Source organism: Notolabrus celidotus, chromosome 1 (genome assembly GCF_009762535.1).
Source record: "Notolabrus celidotus isolate fNotCel1 chromosome 1, fNotCel1.pri, whole genome shotgun sequence".
NCBI lineage: Eukaryota > Metazoa > Chordata > Actinopteri > Labriformes > Labridae > Notolabrus > Notolabrus celidotus.
The window spans coordinates 28,753,885-28,768,080 of NC_048272.1; the positions used below are offsets into that span (position 1 = coordinate 28,753,885).

Below are 14,196 nucleotides of genomic sequence, written 5' to 3' on the forward strand. Positions count from 1 at the left end.
TACTTCTGCTTTAATCACTCTCTTATTGTCTCCCTGGAGCTGTCTTTGCAGCGGTAAGAGCCAAGCGTTCTGTTAGAGGCTCTTACATAAGACTCCTCTTCATGCCAGGAAAACATGCTGCAAGGCCTCACCATGCTCACCTGATTTTACACCATCTGCTCTCTGCACCCTGGGCAGAACATAGCTCTGGCACCTTGAGGACTATGCTCTGTGTTTTACACACCAACAGGCAAGCAACAGCGTAGAAGAAGACCAAAACCTAAAAACTGAGGGTTTTCTGGTAGCCTAAGCCAAATGCATTTACACATGCAGACATAACCACACACCCTGCAGAAAACACACCACAGTGCATGCACTATTTCACAGTGCATGCACCCATACAAAAATGGGGTGTCAAAACAACACATTAACACATGCAGGCAGAAATGCACCACATTGACCTCACTGGAGTTGCAACTAACCAAACATTTTTGCTTTTATGAGCTTATCAGCTTTGCAGCAGTAAAGCTTGATTCAGTATGAGCAAGGGGTTTGTTAAGTCAAGGTGAGGAACAAATTGCTCTACTTCCAGCTAGGCTACACAAAAGGCTATCTTTTGTGAAAGGCTCATATGCATGTAGCTGTTGTTTTTCTGCAACAGGCTCATATGTTCTGTCCCATTTTTCCTCTTGACAATCCCTCCTTACATAAGACCTGTAATCAGCTGAGTGGTTACAGTGAGGGCACAGCGCCTCAGCTCTAACACTGTTACATCAGTCCACAGAGGGTGAGCGTTGGGGAGAGAGAGAGAGAGAGAGAGAGAGAGAGAGAGAGAGAGAGAGAGAGAGAGAGAGAGAGAGAGAGAGAGAGAGAGAGAGAGAGAGAGAGAGAGAGAGAGAGAGAGAGAGAGAGAGGGAGGAAAACCCTGCCCTACTTTTCTGTGCCAGAACGGCACGAAGCAAGTGAGTGGTGTGAGGGGAGGGTCCAATAGCGGTAAGGAAGGTTGGGGTTTGATGCGAGCAGGACTTTTCACATGCATCGATTCTGGGGCGCCTTTGAAACCATGTTATGTAAGACTCACAGTTAAGTTCCTGACTGAGAGGAAAGACATGCAAACAAAGAATTAGCATGCAAGTACTGTGCAGGGGACTGAATGACGTTATCTGCTTGGAAAATCTCGAACATAAGAAACCTATTTGGTGAGAGTCTTTGCAGTGTCACCTGACTCGAGCCTGAAGGGAGGCAGAACACTACACGCATTTAGAAAAACTGAGTTGTTTTCTTTCTCTGTTTTATGCAACAGTTCTTCTTGCTTGTTTTTCAAGATGTTAACATCATGTTGTTGACAAGACAGGGTCATTCATTGATGGTGATCTGATTAAGAATCAGCTGAAGAGTTATGCAAGCTGACTTCTCTAAACAGGCAACAGCTTGAGGATAGAAATTTTGCAAAATTACTATAATAAATATAACTCATGACTACAGCCATAAAAACTCAACTTCTTCACTGATGCATATAGACGATATTGTCAACACTTTTCTCTCAATGTGCAGTGGGCAAAAGGAACAGCTCATAAGCACTGGTGCCCTCTGTTTTGCCTCCAGAGATAGTTGCACTTGGGTTGTGAATCTACCCTAAATACTTCCAAACTCTGAAATAATAATAACAAGAATCAAATTCCCTTAGTGACAGTAGTTCTAATTTTCCATCGACTACTTTTATTGAGGCTAAAATATCAATTTTATCAGTTTCAGACCTTTACAGAGTCACTGCATGGCTCCTGGTGTTGAGTGAAAATTAAAGCATTAACATTTTTACTTCTTTAAAATCCAAGGTTTTTAAAGAAAATGTATTTTATTTTTCAAACAAGATATTGGAAGTTTTGGGAAACCATAGAACGTTTTTTGAGGGTCATTGCAGGGCCGAAATATTATGATATGCAGCACTGTGATTGACACAAAACAGCATTCAAAAATTGACATTAGCCAAGGTTTCAGAAGAGGTTTATCGAGATAATTTGGTCAAAATTTTAAGATTTTTTTTTATCTCAGTCTTGAAGCGAGTAAATTATAAGATAAGTCAAGATAATACTTACCACACATGGATACTTTATTGATCCATGTGGTGAAATAGGGTTGTTGCAGAACACATACATAGTAGCAAGAGTAGTACAAAATAATACAGCACAAATAGAGCCAATGAAGTGTTTTGAGAACTGGGGTGATATGATCCAATTTTCTTGCATGTGTCAGGATTCTGGCTGCTGTGTTCTGAATGAGCTGGAGCCATCCAAAGGATTGTTTGGATAGCCCTGCGTACAGTGCGTTGCAATAATTCTAACCCAGTTGATATGAATGCATGGACTAAAGTATTTCTGTTTTGTCTGGGTTTGGTTTTAAATACTTTGATGATATCCAACAGTTGATATAATGTAATGTAATATACTAATAAGATCACATCAAATATAAATAGATTAAATATGTGGTCAGTAGTCAGTAACAGGTAAGAGTACAGGTCCACTGCAGCGTGGCTAACTGTTGAATTTTTTTTTGTGCATGTTTGAAATTAGTTTTCTCACCAGCTGAGCTGACAGGAGATTGAATGCTGAGATTAAAGTTAAAGATGCTTTGTTCTACACGAAAAAGAAAAAAAAATCACAAATCGACCATTTTAAACAATGTGTATCGGATTAAGCTCCATTTCTACACGTTGACTGCTGAGTCACTCCTCACAGAAAATGGTCAGTCAGCCAATCAGCCACAGCTCCCTTAAGGCAGCTTAGCCCTCTACATGTCCAACTCCAGAGCCTCTAAGCCCTCTGGGAGCTGTGCTGATCCTGCAGCTGTCAGTCATGTTCAGCAGGTTTAGGTTGACTGATAATTCATTGTCTCTCTGTACAGATTTAACACTGTGGCGAAGCAGGGCCTCCTCTCCGATTATTCTATGCTTCTACTTTTCCCTGCATTCCCTTTCAGCTGCCACCCCAGCTCCTGGCATCAACACGGGCTGGTTATATAAGGCCTGTTTATACCACCAGCTCTCTCTTTCATTTTATCCGTCTCCCGCCTTTTCAGCCTGACACCTTAGTGAGTGACAAAGCTATCTCTGTGCCTATTGGAGGGCCTCAGTGGCGTACTCGTCCATGCCAAGCATCAGCTGGTACCAAAAGAGATCTGCTCTCTGACGCTACAACTAAAATTCCAGGATGTTGAAATTGAAGGAAAAACAAACAAATTGAGTTCCGAAGATTTTGGCAACCAGAAAAGAAAAGACTGAACGGAAAGTGAAAAACAGACCGATGCAGACATCAAACGACTCTTAAAAAAGAGCTGAGCAGGGCAGGATTAAAATAATCTAACCTTTAATAAATATGAAGTGGGTTTTAAAAAGGAGAATGCTCAGCCCAATCTGTAGTAAGAAGAGAGCTGGTATGTTGATGACACTGATGCCTGGAAACTCACTTTGCAGAGGCTTTTTAAAGCCTTCCAAGAGGCGGCTGTAAAGTGAGCCTGAGCTCGGCAGAGGTGGAGGGAGTAAATCATGTCTGGGAGGGTCTGAGGGGAGCAGCATGCCACAACAAGCCCGTTGAGTAAGAGTGGTGGCACCTGTTTGCTCCTGTGACAGTTAAAGATCTGAGGTCATGTAGACAGTGATGAGTAGATGGATGGTTGGCTGGAGGGAGCAGAGCTTCGACACTTCTTTTCTTACATAACACACACATACACACAAACACACACACATACACTCTCTCAGGGCTGTTTTTGGAATGCACTTTCTAGCCTCCAAGTATATCCAGGAGTGTGTCCGTGTGTTTGTGCATGTGCTAATGGGGTGTAGCCATGAGACTGCCAGGGTGCAGACTTGTAATACAGTATCTGTGTGAGGTTGTTTATTGCCGTTTACCAATGAACAACCAGGAGGGTGTTGTACCAAAAAGTGTCTTTCTCATGCCAATAATGGCAGATTTGAAATTATAAATTATTTCATTGTTACTTTATGTATGTAAGTGACAAAATACAATTATCTGTTCTTCTTGTTACTGCTTGACAAACAAAAAGAACGAGCACACTGCAGATATAAGGGTTTGTTTTCACTGGTATTAGCTTACAAACACTTCTGTATTTCAGATATAAGATATGACATCTGAACCAAAGGGTGTTTTTTAGCATGTGGTAGTTTTAGTGTGATACTGGAGACTTTTAGTGTGATACTGGAGAGATTAACTTCATCAGTGGCATCAATGAGTCGTACTTTTTTATAAGTTTTCAGATATCAACAGGGCCAGACTGGCTCTTTAGATTTAATGATTCGGTTTCCGGTTTCCCAAACACTTGTTTTGCCTTCCATTGCAACTGTTTCCAGTCCAGTTTCAAGTGACCGATACACCTTTTGATACTGAACATTTTATGTATAATTAAAAACATGTCACATTTTTAATATGTGATCAAAACATGTGGTTTACTATTACAGCTACATAAAAGCTCTGAATAAGCTTTTTAGGGCCTACATGGATGCAATCAGAAAACCACACAGATTACAAATTAAGGGTTAAATAATAGGATAAACAAAGTGAATTCTGCAAATCAGTTCATGATTCTTTAACATTCATTACCAGACAAGCACAATGTAAGGTATACAAACTTAGCAGATAAACACCATTAGGAAGGGGACAGCACTTCCCTGTTTAAGGAGATACACAAGAAATCCTCAAGAAGGAGAGACAGGAAAAGGGGCAGTAGGTCTGTTTCTGACCCGTTTTTTTATCTTCACAAACACACTTATTTGTCCCTAAGGACTGTCATATCAAGTCCACAGAGCACAGAGCACTGGGCCAGGCTTGATTCATTATGAAGCCACAAACAGCTCTTCTAAAAACTACATTTTACTTGTTTTTCGTAGAAATGTTGTCGGCTAGGCTACGACCCTGGATTACCTCAAAAACAAACAGACTGCTTGGAAAAGTCTGTGGGCATGTTTGTTTCCTGCTTTTCATTTAGACAACAGGAACCCTTCTGTCCTGAAAAGGGGGCCGGACACCACGGTTATATAAGACAGGGAAATGTGGTGAATCTGCTGATAAGTTGTGAATTCACTCTAGACCATGCATGATCTTTTAACAGAGCTTGCTTGTCCGTGTACCAAGCCATAGAGGAATTAACATCTCGCTTAAATTCTGAAACAAGAGGCTTCTTTATAATTGTCCTTCTTCCTGGTTTTGCCGAGAAATGGATCCAGTTAATGAGCTCACTTAATGGTCCTTCACAGTGGTGGACAGTAACAAAGTAAATTTACTTGAGTACTGTACTTAAGTACATTTTTTGAGTATCTGAATTTTACTTGAGTATTATTTTTTGGGGGAACTTATTACTTTTACTCCATTTATAGACAAATATCAAAATTTTGACTCCACTACATTTCTATCAATGCTCTAGTTACTCACTACTTTTGCTTTGAAGTCAGCTGATTCATTTCAGTTTCTGAAATCAGATCCCAAAGAGCGTAAACTGTTCGTGTACTTGGGTTTGGTTTGTCTCAGTGGTGTAGCCGTACCTCGTACCTTAGAGCAAATGCAGATCAAACATTATTCAGATCAGTCCGTTCATTTAGTTGTGGTGATGATGGCTACGGCCGAGAAGGATGAAGACTCTCTACCTGAGCACCACGGCCATATTCTTAACCCACATTTGAAGTTTTTAAATATAGAATGGTTGGAATTGTTGCAAATCTCTGATCTGTTTACCACACAAACTTCATCACAGCCGACAAAACATCACCGTCTAACCTCAGAAAGCATGTCGAGGTCAACGAACTTGTTTGATTCTAGATCAACACTTTGAAACATGTCTGTGCTTGTAGTAACTTAGTTTATATTTCATGGTATACTTTTTAGATATGAAATCATGTTTTCTAGATAAACAGAACGTTGCAGAATGTACACCCATGCATTCTGTACTGCACTCATGCTTTGTGAAACTAAGTTTCAGATATTTTAAAAAGTACTTTGAATTCTTCAGTATTTTTAAAAGCAAGTACTCCTGGACTTTAACTCAAGTCATAATCTGACGGAACAACTTTCACTTGTATTGGAGTAATGTTTAACAAGGAAGATATATACTTTGGCTTAAGTAATGAAGCTGAATACTTTGTCTGCCACTGGTCCCTCTATCAGACTGTATAAAAAGGAACACAGCATTGCTGTTCAATAAGTAAAAGATCTAAAGTAAGAAATTACTGTAGATTCTCTGTTATTTATGCTAATATCTCTGGATAGTAAAACAGCCATAGAAAGGTTTAAATTCACATCCTACACACTCTTTCATACTGTATTGTAAACATTTACAACAAACTGGAACTCTTAGAGATAAAAAAAATAGTCCTGGGTCCATAAATAAAACAATAGCTCCAGGATCTGTTCAACATGCAGGCCACGAGCCACTTTCTGCAGTAGACCCTGAGCTTCCTGTTAATGTCCTGACCTTAAATAAAAGGCACTCAGCAAAATGAAATAAAGCAAAGTCCACAAACAAGCTGAGTTAAGCTGATCTGTTCAAAGGGAAGCAGGTAGAGGGTTTCCCTCAAATAACACTACAGACTGACTGAAACTCTATGAATCTACTGGGAAGCATATGAAGGGTTGTGCCTTGTACGGCCCTTTTTTTTCAGAAGCAAAACATGACCCAGTAAAGAGTCCAGTAGGATCGTCAGGAGGCCCAGGGCTCAGGGCAATGTTCACCCAGAAAGAAAAGCAGCAGCAGTTTATGTAACAGAAGTCATGTGAGTGCCTTTGTGTACACTCTGCGAGGTCAGGCCTTGCTGGGGAAGGCTGGGGCAAAAGTTGATTCATATGAGGAAGTGATTGTAACCCATAAATGGATGTGGAAAAGGGTTCAAGCAAATAATCAACCATAATAGTCAACATACCCTGACATTGCTGACACTGTAAAACATACACATGCTGGAGTTATCTTTCAGTTTATCTTTGCTCTGCTGGACAGAAATCTAACTTTGTACTCCATTTAAACTACATGAGATCTTTTATCTTATTTCATTTGAAGAGATCTTTGCTTGTACACGACTGGAGCAGAGAGGCTATTCTTCCATATAAGAGAAATTTTGGCACCATGGCAAACGGAAAAAGTTTCACACAACGTGAGATAAACAAAACATTTTGGATTTTTTGAGCAAACATGATTTTGGTCATTAGATTTAAAACATGATGTCACTATTCCTCCAAGCACGGTGTAGTAATATGCTTCCAAATGATTACAGTACATTGTGTTTACATCTGCACACTTGCACTTTTTTGTGCTTTCCTTATCGGTCAGAGAGTGCCCTTAGGTATGCTCAGTTATACTTCTGCTCAGTTATTCATGCTTCATGAGTTACTGTCTTTATAATGCATAGTGTTTGAAAACAATACACCCCTTTACATGTATTCAATCAAGTATCAGGTTGTAAGTCCAGATTTGTTTCCATATCAAGCAGTGGGAATCAGCATCCCTCAGATTTCACACTTTGTAACACTATGCAAATAAGAGCCTGTTATGCAACACATCTGTTTATGCAAGACAACACACAAGAGCATCCATACACAAGCCCCAAAACTGGAATACAAAGATACACTGCTTTTTAAGCAGCGCTCATAATTGCATGCATGAAGTTATTATTGTACACACATGAAGACGCACATGATTACACACGTATACAAACACACCATCCAGTAAAGCTGAAATAATGCAGCAGCTATGTCTCTCTTCAACCTCCTTCCTGGGAGGTTTGCAAAGAGTTGCCTTAGCAACCCCCTGTCTGGATATGGGGAGGTAATGACGTGTTTGGCTGCATAGCATTGACCTAGAGCAGCAGACTGAACCTTTTTTTTCTCCTATCTTCCCATCTTCCCTTTCTCCTCCACTAGCATACTTGAAACATACTTTCCTTTTCTTTACAACTTAAAATGTCAATAACTTCAGTCATGTCAGGCAGCTTCCTGAAGCCAAATGTGGATTCTTACTCATAAATTTGCAATTTTCCTTGTCTCATGTATAGTCAGGCCCTATAACTTAACTTTTTTCTCAGGCAATAACTTAAATGATTAATAACCACAACTTTTAACTGACATAACACTGCCTTGCTGAAGTGCTGCTCATGCTTCTGTAAGGAAACATGTTTACTTGTACCATTTAATCCCAGGCTGGGCCTCATTTACACTTCACACCCGGCGCCCTCTGCACTGTTTGTACCATGAACCCAGTAACCCCCCAGTTACCTGTATGACTGTGTTTCCACCCTCCAGCAATGCAATGGCCAGCAGTATGCTCTCCTGGAAGATCCGGTCGCTGGTAGCATTCATGATGAGATCGATAACCAGATCAGAAGCTCCTTCTTTATCCAAGTGGCACTGGACCTCCGCCAAACTCAGCTCTCCTCGACCCCCTACCCCAGAGCTGACCACTGTGGTCACAGAAGTGGATGATTAGACAAGATAATCAAGCTTATAGAGGATGATACTGAACAGTTTTATACGTCTTAGTTATTCAGATTATGAAGAAGAAAGCTAATGAGATCTGAAAGCCTGAACCAGACAATCAGCCCCATACTTCAATCAAATATTTAAAGTTCAAGAGGCTGGATTAGGCAGCTTACAACATTCAGAAAAAGAGAACCATGAGAAAAATACTGCCAAACAACTTGTTACAAATTGATAAATAAACAGAACAATTTTTAGGTTAAAATAGTTAAAGTGGACAACAACAAAAAATAACAATGCAAATCAGTGCAAGGCAAAACAAATCCTTGATCAATATATCATTGACAAAATCACCAGCACATGGGAGAAAGACCACAAAATCCAACCAAGTCAGACAGGGCGGTCAAAGGTATTTTCAGTGTCAAATAAAATCTTTACATGTAATCGACTAAAAGAAAGCCGGTACTGAATCCTCCATAGGACACAACTCACATCTCAATTTCTAAATAGATGTAGCTCTAACATACAGTTGTGCTCATAAGTTTACATACCCTGGCAGAATTTGTGATTTTTTTGGCCATTATTCAGAGAATATGAATGATACGAGAAAAACTTTTTTCACTCATGGTTAGTTGTTGGGTGAAGCAAATTTTTAATCAAACAACTGTGTTTACTCTTTTTATATCATAAAGACAACAGAAACTACCCAAGAAACCATAAATTCTGCCAGGGTATGTAAACTTATGAGCACAACTGTATCTCCCCTCTGTAAGAAATGTCAGAAAGAGGTCGGAACTTACTTTCACTTAATATGGCAATGCCCTATGATAGCACGTTTCTGGAAAAATGTAAAAAAAAAGCGGTACAAACAATCTTACACAAAAAAAATCTAACTGGAACCTGCACTGTTTCTGTTGGGTTTTCCCCAAGAAGCTCTTGTTCTTAATCCCTCATATTACATTCTCCTAATGAAATTGTTATTACTAGCAAGAAGGTGTATTCTGTTTCAATGGATTTAAGACAAACCACCAACAGTAACACAGTGGTACAGAGAACTATACAAGGGTATACCAATGGAGAGCCTCTCTGCAAAGTTAGAAGGGAACAACAGATATTTTTCTGATATCTGACAACCAGTCTTTAGTTATATCATAGTTTATTTACCTTATGAAATTAAAGACCTGTTACAGATTCCCTCCAAATTTCGAACCTTATTTCATAAACATTTTCTTATCTCCCTCTTCTGTTCTTGCGGGATGTCTTTTGGCCTCTCTTTCTCTTAGGAGGGTTTGTGGCATGGTGTCATATATCTGTTGATCTCTCTACCAATGTGTGTTTCACTACTTTAGCAGCATATGCAATGAGATGTTGTTATCTGGTTGCAAGTCTTGATCTGGGGGCTGCCAGGTCATTATTTTCTTGTTATGTTAATTATTAAATGCTTTGGTTTTTTGGTTTTTTTTTTCTTGCACTGATTTGTATTGTTAATTTGTGTTGATGTCCACTTTGAAAATCAATAAAATATATGAAAATACATGAAAATGTTTTATCTTATAATCATTATTGTTAATAATTTGTATGAAACGATGAATCAACTAAAACAATCGACAGCAACAAAAAAGGGCATGTCTCTATTTGAGATTCATGGATTCTTCCTGAAGAGGCTACTCATTGACGGTAGACATTTTACCAGAATTATTCTATTTGCATACCTAACAATCTACTGTAGGATTATCACACAACAATTTTCACTTTAAAAAGTTAAAATAAGATGTCTGAATCAAATAAAAGAGTGTGTGATACATGTAACAAGCTACAGAGCCTCAGATGTGTCCGTATCTACAGCGGTACTTCCATTCCTGCTGTGGCTGCTAGGATGACGAGTCAGGCTGAGATAACAGCACCCATCAGAGCCATCTCTGGCTGGGCGAGCCACTGAATCAACAACACATCCCATTCTAGACCAAGCTTGGCTCCCCGGTCGCCTGGCAACAACATGGCCAGCAGTATGCTCAGTAGCAGAGCAGAAGTCAGAGAGGGCTTAAACAAGTACAAGGCCATGGCTGTGAATAAGATCATATTTTTCTCCTCTGTGGCATCAGATTACGGATGAGTCATTAGCTGTGACACAAACCGACTCTTTAGAATGAATAAAAGTGAGGTTCTGAACTGTGTAAAATCTTTGTGAATGGGCTTCTTGACTTAGCTGTAATGAAGATATTGAAGAGGCAACAAGCGTCTCTGTACGAACAGTATCTATGAACGGATGTAAATGAGTTGTTGTGAAACCAATGCCCTTGTACTTTGATTAAACCTCATAGTGTGGTCGAGGTTGGCAATTCTGACCCATGTAAAAACTCTCGTGTTTATTGTTTAGAATCCGTCAACACTGATAAATTTGTATTATTCATGTGTTGATTCTGCTTGTAACAAATGATAATATCATGGGTTAAAAGGCATTTGACTTCTGGATATCAAATTAAACTCAATAATTTTTTCCAATGAGCAAGTTTCTATAAGTTTAGCGGTGTTATCTAGCGCCCCCTACAGGCCTGGAGCACTTCCGTAGTCAAGCCTCAATTTGAAGCAGTTTTTTCTCTTGCTGGTGTTTTACGTTTTTGTGTTCTTTTTTGCTTTACATCATTTGTGTATTTGTAGCATGTTTGGTATCAATCCAGCGGAAACCTCGGGTCTAAAAATATGAGTCCAATGCGGAAGTGCTAAAAACTGCAGTTCATCGAGGATCCGCTTGAGGCTGGCTCCGGAAGTACCGGACACCACATACACACCAATTCAAAAAACCCGATCTTTACAGCAGAAATAAACATGTTTACAGCCTGGTACAAAAGACGAGTGTAGTCTGGATAGCTCATTTCTCAATCTGCACACACTGAGTCTTCCAATGAGAGGCACAGCTGACTTGATTGACAGGTGGGTACACTGTAGCTTTTGGCTAGGAGGCTCAAAGCCCGCCTCTTTACGTCCCAATCGTTCGACAGCAGCAATATGGCTCCTGTCAACAATTGGCCTCAAAACAGCGCTTCAGAAACAGATGGGTGACGTGACGTCACAGATACTACGTCAATATTTTATACGGTCTATGGTATCAATGCAGTTGTTTTGGCTTTTAGCAGCATGTTTTATCTTTGCAATGTGTTGCTTTTGCACGTTTTTAAAGATGCATTGTTTCTGCATTTGCAAATTGTCTGCCCCGGTTGGCCTCCGTAAGACTATTGTTTTAGTTTGTTTGTTTGTTTGATAAAAGTATAAATTCAATGGCGAGACCAAGCAAATATTTTCCTTGCTACACTAATGCAGATGGCAGCTATTCATTATTTACATGTTTTAGTTCAGTTGTTATACTATGCCATGAACCTGCTGCATCACTGACCCATTTTCCCAAAGTCATTTATTTCAGAGGCATTTCATCTTAATGAGCATGACCACTCTGGACTCTGAAGCTGTTCACATACCTGTGGGGGATTTTCCTGGAGCTCCAGCGGTCAGTGGACCATTGCTGAAGGGGGTGAGGCTCTCTCTTCTCTGGCCAGGTTTGATGTTCCCATAGTATCTATTGACCAAGATCTGCCGCAGCGCTTCACCCTGTTAGTGAATAGGAATATTACTAAGATGGCTTGGAAAAGATTCAGCTTCTGGGGAGAAACCTGTGAAATCTACTCATTTGTGTTTCCAAATCATTTCCTGCTGAGAGTAAATTTGAATACCCCCCTTGGAATAACTTACTCATTCACACACAACATTTAGTGATTTCCAAAGGCAATAAAGTGCACTCTTGAATCCAAACATGCTGATATTCAGCATTTTCCCACATATGTTTGGTGTAAATCATTGCAGCAAAGTCCCCTGCATGGTCCCTCTGGGTCTAACATGTCACAAGCCGTCAAAGAAGGGTGAACACCCAAAGTTTATGTCCATCCTTTGATTTGCCTCACATGTTACTGATCGTAAAACTGTCAGAGAAGAAAGTGAGTGCCATGCTGTGGAAGCAGAGTGACTGTGAAGGCATAACAACAGTCCCTCAGTTGTGAAGCATCAATAAGATGTTGGCCTGGACGAGACCACAGCATACCAAACTCAGTACCTACCCTCCTTTGATCCTCCAGTTGCTTCTGTGGCTGGTTGGGATCAAGATCCTTAAAGGTGAGATAAGTAAGCAGAAAGCAGTGAAATAAAAAAAAAAAGGTGGAAAGGAAAATTGAAAAAGAAATTAGAAAACAAAATAGGGCTAGTACAGTGCAAATTAGTTATTACACTAGCATGCAGAAAACTGGGTGCAAATTAGATCATGCAGTTAAAAGGGAAGTGGTTGTGTCAAGGAAGATGTGAGGTTCACTCAGTCATGCAATGCTTCATGCATAAAAGAACAGAGTTTCTTAAAGCATCATACGTATACCTACAGATTTATTCAGAATAAGGCTACGTTTTAAGAAGCAGAATATTTTATGTGACAATGTTTTCTTCAACTTATAAAAACTCCAAAGACTCAAATTAATCTAGACAGCATGGGAATGTTCTTGTCCTGGGCACGTGGTGGCTCCCTCATTACAGTCACAGTGGCAAAGAAGCACAAACTATTTACATAAGAGAATGACAAGCTGCCGGAGGGGGAGTAACACAAGCCATGAGGAAAAATAGGAGCTCTGTCCAGGTTACATAATACACAATGTAGCCGTGAGCTGACACACACTGTAAGCACCAATCTGGCATGGAAAAACACCTCACCCACAACAACCCCCCATCCCCTTTTCCCACTGAAAGAGGGTCGGGAATATGGACTTTGCTTAAAAACTAAGCAGGAGGGAGGCACAAGTACAACAGCTGATTTGCAGCATTATTTAAGATCTATAAAATGCAAAAAATATCATTTAAAGTAGGAAGTACAACATGGATGGGTTGTTACTCTTATCTATATAGAATAAGAGATGCTCAACACTGAAAAGAAGTGTAATGGGGTGGAGTTAGTGTAGGACAGATGATCTCTGATCAGCAGTGACCCATATGGGCAGGCAGCGCGGTAATATGGGTCTTAAACACACCTCGGCAGGGACTTCAGGCTCAGGTGGAGGTGCCAGCTGATTGGAAATAAGAGGATGATGTTAGTCAAAGTTTGAAGATGTTAGATTAGTTATGTTGCTTCTGCGTCCCAAGAGTAGCGCCTTCACTTAAAGAATGACCCAACACACCTCACATTCCTCACTTCTGCTGATGAACCTATTTGTATCTTACTTTGTACAACTCACTAAGAATGTAGGTAACATGCACAACCGCACATTACTAACCTACGGGACTTAAAGAGGCAGAGGTCGTAGCAGACAAACATATAGCTCTTTGAGAACATGGTGATTAACAATGCAAAACAGTATGTTATTTTTGTGTAATACAATTTGCTTCTTGTGTGTGATGTGATTTATTTGAAGCTACGCAGCGACTGAATGATGGATTAACAGCGTTAGCAGAAACTATGCACAAGAAGAATATTTCACAAAATGCTCTGCTGCCACCAGACTGTAGACCTTTGGCTGCAAGTCATGGTGGTTTATGCTGATTAATTGTGCAACTACACCGGAATTTCCCTACCTCAAGCCCCCTTTTACGTCAACAAATTGCTTTCCACAGAAAAAGGGTGATGCATCACTTATGCAACTCCAGTGTTAATGTGTTTGACTTTAACAAAAGGTTTTAAATTCGACATCCATCCATCGAACAACTTGCCCTGTGCTTTTTAAAA

At 40.0% G+C, this 14,196-nt stretch overlaps 1 protein-coding gene across 3 annotated transcripts in view; it reads right to left on the bottom strand.

Moving 5' to 3' along the window:
- The window catches only part of itpr1b (inositol 1,4,5-trisphosphate receptor, type 1b), a 104,109-nt gene that overhangs the window by 35,196 nt on the left and 54,717 nt on the right, over positions 1-14,196 (bottom strand). For 2 of the 3 annotated variants that reach the window (XM_034692074.1, XM_034692065.1), the window contains 4 exons: positions 13,505-13,540; positions 12,554-12,601; positions 11,921-12,050; positions 8,247-8,431 (listed from right to left, as the gene is read on the bottom strand). In XM_034692074.1, the coding sequence (XP_034547965.1) occupies positions 8,247-8,431; positions 11,921-12,050; positions 12,554-12,601; positions 13,505-13,540 (399 nt within the window). The remainder of the gene's footprint in view (positions 1-8,246; positions 8,432-11,920; positions 12,051-12,553; positions 12,602-13,504; positions 13,541-14,196) is intronic. The other variant, XM_034692083.1, reaches the window with a different exon arrangement.